The sequence below is a fragment of the Atta colombica genome, unplaced genomic scaffold (genome assembly GCF_001594045.1).
Source record: "Atta colombica isolate Treedump-2 unplaced genomic scaffold, Acol1.0 scaffold58, whole genome shotgun sequence".
In the NCBI taxonomy this organism is placed as follows: Eukaryota; Metazoa; Arthropoda; class Insecta; order Hymenoptera; family Formicidae; genus Atta; species Atta colombica.
The window spans coordinates 338205-344869 of record NW_017259548.1 but is presented as its reverse complement, the minus strand read 5'-3'; the positions used below and the strand labels follow the sequence as shown (position 1 = coordinate 344869).

The following is a 6665-nucleotide window of genomic DNA, read 5'->3' as shown; positions in this document are numbered from 1 at the left end:
ATATTGACAATCTTAAAATTCAATAAAAATACCGTGCATTACAAAAGTTAACGTGGCCGAAATTACGAGTCGTTTCGAAGGGAGGTAACTACAACCAAGAGATCCGTGTGTCTCCGATGGCAAGGTGACGGCGAAAAGGAAAGACAACAAGGTAACTTGTGAATCCTCCGGTACTCGTAACGTTTTCGCGAAGACAGGCGGGAGTTGCGGAGGTGGTCCTGACGTCTTTACGATGAGAATTCGTCTCTATAAAACTGTCCCGGTCTTCCTATACCGCCCTTGCGGACTGCAGGCTCCGACGTTGTAACGTTGATACAATGCGCTCGACGGAAACTAAGAATAGCTAGGTAGCCGTCCAGGAACGTGCGATAGAATGGAGCGCGTGCGACGATGTTCGTAGTCTAACTGTAATATAAAGGACAGGGGAATTATTCATGTGACGTAATGTCTGAATGTATTATCGAGAGAGATGAATTATCGTCAATATTATTATCTTTCATTTCTGTCCGAAAATTATATTAGCTAAAATTTTGTTACAAATTGATTATTAAAAAATAATTTATTTGAAATATACGAGATATTAGCATCATAAATCTCGAAATATGATTTATTCAGGAGTACAAAGTATTTTGAGTTAAACGATGGGAATTCATTGATGTCCGACGGATTAAAACTTACGGATTTACATTCAGATTTATGTCCGGCGGCACCGTCTCTTCCTCTTTGTTAAAACCTCTCCGTAAAAGAACTCAGCGGGCCGTCTCTTCTCCCTTAATTTAAATCGTTTCATTAGGCACCATGAGAAGAGGAGGACTAGGAATCCGTCGGGACGGAGAAAACTCGACGAGCATGCGCGACAAAAATTGCACGGGAGGGCATCACTGTTAAATGTTAACAACTAGAGAATTCCGAAGGAGGCGCGGTCCTTTGATGCCCTCGCAGAAGAGTTTGTGGGGCACCGGGAGGTCCAGTGAAGCGCGGGAATGTTCTGAGGGAGACTGGCACCGGGTACGGTTTAAGACACCATGCTTACTTGCTTGCTTGCTTGCTAAGTAGCGGCTTCTACTGGCGTGTCTACGCGTCCTCGGCTTCCGAGCGCGTCTCATCTTTTCGCATTGCAGACGACGACGACGACGACGACGACGACGACGACGACGACGACGACGACGACGACGACGACGACGACGACGACGACGACGACGACAACGACGACGACGACGACGACGACGACAACGACGAAGAGGAGGAGGACTGATGTCGGTTCGCTTTGCCGTAGTCCATGGCTGTTCGTCTACGTCTCGGCAGGATTGATGGCCCCTGTGCTACGTGCCCGACGTATCTACTTCTCTCCTTCGGTCCCCGCGCCGATCGGAGTCATTTGAACATCTTACATTTATGGAATATCTCGAAATCTCCTTTTTTCCCCTTTCTCCGCCAATGTCGATGGTCGGCAATCGAGCGATTGTTCCCGTCCGCCATCTTCGATCCGATCTGCCAAGCCTTTTATCTATTGGAGCATCTGACTTTTGCGGTACGTATCCGTGAGGAACCTGTTTAGGATGCTTGTAGTTCTCGTGTAGTGTAGTTCGCATTATCGCAGTCTCAATGAACTTTTTTCCATGGAGTACATTACTGCAGCCTGTACGACACGAAAATAAGTATTTTCGTACAGCGCGCATTGATGATACTACGAGATCGGCGTGATGCTCGACAACGATTGGAGAAAATCAATTGAAGGATTTGTTACAACAGTGGGCTATCTCATATTTTGTGGAAACAGAGTAAATGAACTCTACAGTTAAAATACGGGGAAAATACCAATATCATTCACAGAAAGAACAGTTTTGCTAAAGTCTAAAAATTTAGCTAGATACAGATTTGAAAATAATTTTGTTGGACATCAAGGTATATATAAGATGTTTAAACTAGCTATTGTCAATATTTTTTTCAGCGATGCTTATCATGTTTTGAGATTTAAAATTGTTTTGATGGTCCAACAAAAAATTTATATCTAGTTAAATTTTTAGATATTTTAGCAAAACTACTATTCTTTCTGTGTACGACTACATTGTGGGTTAGCCCTTCAACTTTACAGTTCATTTACTTCGTTTTCTTACAGAACGTGGATTAGCTCATTGTTGCAGCAAACCCTTCAATTGCATGTCCGTGAAAGGATGCAAAGTGATACATATTACGTGTTCATGTATGTGCAATGTACGGACGGTTACGGACATCCCTGAAAGACGCGTTCCACGCCACTGAGGAGCCGGCTGTGGCGTTTTTCTGCCTCTGCTGTCTGATAGTCGAACGAGCCGAGAACCCGCATTCCACATTTGCGAGACAAGCGTGTCTCGAATCACTCGTCGCGATTCCTCGTCAGTGAAAAGAGCGTCGCGTCGATCAAAGCGATCTCGCGCGAGTTGAGAAAGAGGCTTTGGAAAAAGGTTCTAACCGCTAATGACGTTAAGAGACACTCATCTCTCTGCGGTCGAATGTCTCGTAAATCTTTCCAGTGATGCGTCTAGTCTCCATCCAGCTTGCCAAGAGATGACATCCAGATATACATTGATTTAAGAGGAAGTTAGCAATATAATTCAGTTATTAATTAATTAATATTCAACGACATATCATAAAACAAAATTAGCCGACGTTGTCGTCCCGATGCCACTGACACAAAGATATACTTTTTTTTCACATACATCTCTTCGTGTTTTCATTTTCGCAAACGTCAACGAGCAATGTAAAATAACGTGAGTAATAACTTCGCCCAAAATATATTTATTAAATCGAAAATGTGTATAATCTTGCCAAGACAATCCTGTTTGCAAATAAGAAACAAATTTCGTTGGTATGATAAATACCAACGGAAATTGTGTTATTTGGCAAAATGCATAATGAGATTTGCACAAATCTTATGCTCCATCTACATTTGTTTGTTGGGGAATCATATAGATATGATCTCATAAATCCGTCATACAAAATTTTCAAATCTTTTGATTTGCGTCTTTCGGAGAACATTTGGCTTGTAACGTTGATTCTATGATGATGGGCGGGCAGGAAAGTGGAGGGAAGGAAGTCTACAGCTGTTATCCATAATTCAGAACTGCATATTACCACTAAGTCGCTAAAATCAGCCGTATCTTATAATTTCGATATTTATCTTCAGTTTCTCCCTCGAAAGTGACATAAGGGTAATGAGATGCGAGCCATTTCTGTATGCCAAGCACTTTGCATACGATTTCCAACGTATAGCGGAGACATTCACGATCAGCAACGGTATAATTATATTCGCAGGCTTTCATTATCGTATCATTGCCAGACGTTACATTGTAACGTCTGATCGTGCTAATTCGATCAGACATAGTAATTGGAGTTCCTTCTTCTTATATTAATGGGTCTTGCCCTCATATGAAGATCAGTCCGACCAATGTGGTACTCAGTAAATACCAATTAAATAACCAAGATTGAGAAAGTTACTTTGTAGTTATCATTACAAGTTATCGATTTTGACATTACAATTACCAAACAGTTACTTAAAAAATAACAAACTTTTCAATTACTTTTCTGTTAATTTAAAAAAAGTTTTTTGCATGGTTATTTTAAATATAAGAATTTTATACATTTTTAATATTACTAAATTATTTTACTTGTTATACTGAACATTTAATATATTATACGCTATATTAATTATATTAAATTAATATATACATTTGGAATCAAAACTAAAAGATACATATTAAGTCATGATCACATACCGAATGATCTTACAATTAGTTTGATTTTGAACACATAATCCATTTACAGATGATGATTAGATAGATATAGATACTTACATTACAATCGCAAGAAATAATCACTGATTGTTCACTGAATACTGAACACTTTTGATAAATTCACGTGACAAATAAATTTGATACAAAAGTAATTATAAGCGTAATCACATTAGTTATTAATTATCAAAAAATATAACTAAGTTATAGTTATAAATAGAAAGGAGGAACGAAATTACATACATACTGATTCAGAATAACTCCGTGTCCTTATAAAAACATGTTCTTAACTGAATTTTGAGATGATTTTTCCTCTACGAAAATTTTATCCGACACTTACTTTCTGAGTTATTGAAAGATAAAGTTAGCGAATTGCGGGCCGTGTACAGAAGATAAGTAGGAGCGGCGCACTCACTGTCCGACGCAAGCGCTTACGAGGGGCACTTATTGAGATCAACTGTTTTAAAGACATAGAGTTATTCTGATTCACATAACACATTCACTCTCTCTCTCTCTCTCTCTCTCTCTCTCTCTCTCTCTCTCTCTCTCTCTCTCTCTAGCTCTCTTTTTCTGTCAGAGATTCGTAGAGATTCGATGTCTTTATACTATTGTAACTTGACGGACCATTAACATAAATTTCATAACCGTGAAGACACCTCACGTTCCCAGGTTTGAAATTGTTAATTAATTTGCTCCTAAGGGCAATGAAATATTTCATTTCGAGGAATATTTTTTTTAATTCGTAAATAATTGAATTAATAAAAAATTTAATATTAATTGTAACGTTGAGAGAGAGAGAATTATAAATTATTTTATAGTAGTAAATATTGCAAAAAATAATTATAATCATTGACATGTTTGATATTGGCTACAGTATGCTACTACAAGTAAACATTGGTTCATTTAACATTATGAAGAGATTATTCACGTGCTGAATCATAGTTGCAGTGACTTATCACCTTTAGCTGCATTACAAGAGACCGATAAATCAGATTTATATTTATTCCTAATACTCTTCGTAAAAACATATCTGCTTGATTGCTATCATCGAGCACAGTCTTCGTGTTGAATCATGTCGGATTGTATATGTAACGCGTTCTTATTTCAAATGATTTTGAATTGAATAATTAACCGGTATTAATTATATTAGGTGTAGTAAAAAGAAATCCATTATTTTTGCATGAAATTAAATGGAAAAATAATGGATTTCTTTTTATTACACCTAATATATAATTATTAATAATAATAAATCGAATAGAATCGTTCGTAAATCGTTCTTGTGATATCGTTTGAGTGTGAGTAAATCTATGAAAGTTATAATTCTTCTGATATTTTTAAAAGAAAAACGAACTTTTGCTTTATTTATTGATTAATTTGTCACATGAGAACGTGTCTTCTATTATTTTTCAACGGTTATCAAATTTATCCGTCAAGTTACAATTGCAGTTTAAAAACATCGAATCTCTAGTAGAGGTGTGTGTGTGTGCGCGTGCGTGCGTGTGTATGTGTGTGCGCGCGCGCGCGCGCGCGCGTGTGTGTGTGTGTGTGTATCAAAACAATCCTATGTCTTGAAGACAGCTTAAGACAGCTCAACGAGTGCCCTTGTAATCGCTCACGTCGGACGGTGAGTGCGCCGCTCCTGCTTACCCTGTGTACACGGCCCGTAATTCGCTAACTTTATTTTTTAATAACTCAAAAAGTAAGCATCGGATAAAATTTTCGTAGAGGAAAATTCGTCTCAAAATTCAGTCAGAAACGAATTTTTACAAGGTTGTCCTGTATATTCTTAAAATAACGATACAAATTAAAATAGAATTTTTAAACGATATTTAAAAGTTGCTTTTAATTTTATAAATATTTTGGGATATTCCGGAACATTCTTGGAATGTTTTTTTAAAATTTTAGAAACATTTTATGAATATTTCACAAATATTTACTGTTATGTGTTATATAACTGGGTATGTGTTATATGTGAAAACTAACTTATTTCACCACGAGTTAATCTTCTATATAATTAATGTATGTCCTTTCAATGCGAGTTTTAATAACTTTCTTAACGATCTTAACGACATCGAAATGACATCGTTTCGAGGAATTACTTCTAATTCAGGAGAACTCTCTGTAAGTTGAATTTTCGATTGGGAACGGAAGATGAATTTGTAAATGAAGGGGGAAAGACAGAAGTGTGTGTGTGTGTGTGTGTGTGTGTGTATTAGAAAAAAATAGAAAATACAGTAACACGATGCTACTTCACTGTCTGTCGTGTACTCCACAATCGCAGAGGGATACTTGTCCGCGGCACTCTACCCCCCTCTCTTCCTCCCTCTCTTCGCGAATCGTTGAGACGCGTCTCTTCCGAAAAGGGGGCCGCACGTGCACCGTAAAACCGAGTGTCTCACAAGCTGTCACTCGTCGAAATTTGTGGTCGGTAAGCGGAAAAGGGGACGACATTTCGGGCGGCCGGGCCGTCAGATCGCGGAAACATGGTCAAGCGTGGCCAGGCCGGCCAGGCCGACCAGGCGATCGGCGCTGACGCCAGACGGTCGACTACTTGCGCGCGCGGTGCATTCGAACAGCCGCTCGCTCGGTCTCTCTCCGCACACGTCGCATGCTAAATATAAAAGCACCTCGCGGGCACCACACCACCGCGGTTTGTATGCCTACGCCATCTTGCATGGAAGAGTCATTTGCGTTAGTCCTGCCCACAGAGGGCAGCCTGGCTCCGCCTCCGGTTGCCGGTTGTACATAAGCAGAACCATCTTTATTACCCTCGGGCACTAACCGTAAAGGAAGCGAGCCGAAGACCGTTCAGTAGGAGAGAGAGAGAGAGAGAGAGAGAGAGAGAGAGAGAGAGAGATAGAGAGAAAGAGAGATAGAGAGGTTCGATGCCGTGGA

The 6665-nt window shown here is 39.3% G+C and overlaps 1 protein-coding gene across 3 annotated transcripts; it reads right to left on the bottom strand.

Annotated features, from left to right (window-relative positions):
- Positions 1-1173: 1173 nt before the first annotated feature.
- Positions 1174-6301, bottom strand: LOC108692047. 3 transcript variants are annotated; one of them, XR_001931947.1, is made up of 2 exons: positions 6020-6301; positions 1174-1639 (listed from the first exon to the last, which is right to left on the bottom strand). XR_001931947.1 is itself a non-coding variant. In XM_018200152.1 (2 exons), exons 1-2 carry the CDS (start codon positions 2324-2326, stop codon positions 1323-1325), a joined length of 411 nt encoding a protein of 136 aa, XP_018055641.1. In that variant the 5' UTR covers positions 2327-2741; the 3' UTR covers positions 1174-1322. The 3 variants fall into 3 exon arrangements, 1 of the variants encoding a protein (XP_018055641.1); XR_001931948.1 differs by having other exon boundaries at positions 6025-6301; XM_018200152.1 differs by lacking the exon at positions 6020-6301 and adding an exon at positions 2233-2741.
- Between the last annotated feature and the right edge of the window lie 364 nt (positions 6302-6665).

Coding starts and splice junctions, on each gene's coding strand:
- LOC108692047 (XM_018200152.1), bottom strand. CDS start 2,326: ATGCGGGTTCTCGGCTCGTTCGACTATCAGACAGCAGAGGCAGAAAAA. Junction 1,640..2,232: donor GGAACGCGTCTTTCAGGGAT/GTCCGTAACCGT, acceptor CGTGTCGTACAG/GCTGCAGTAATGTACTCCAT.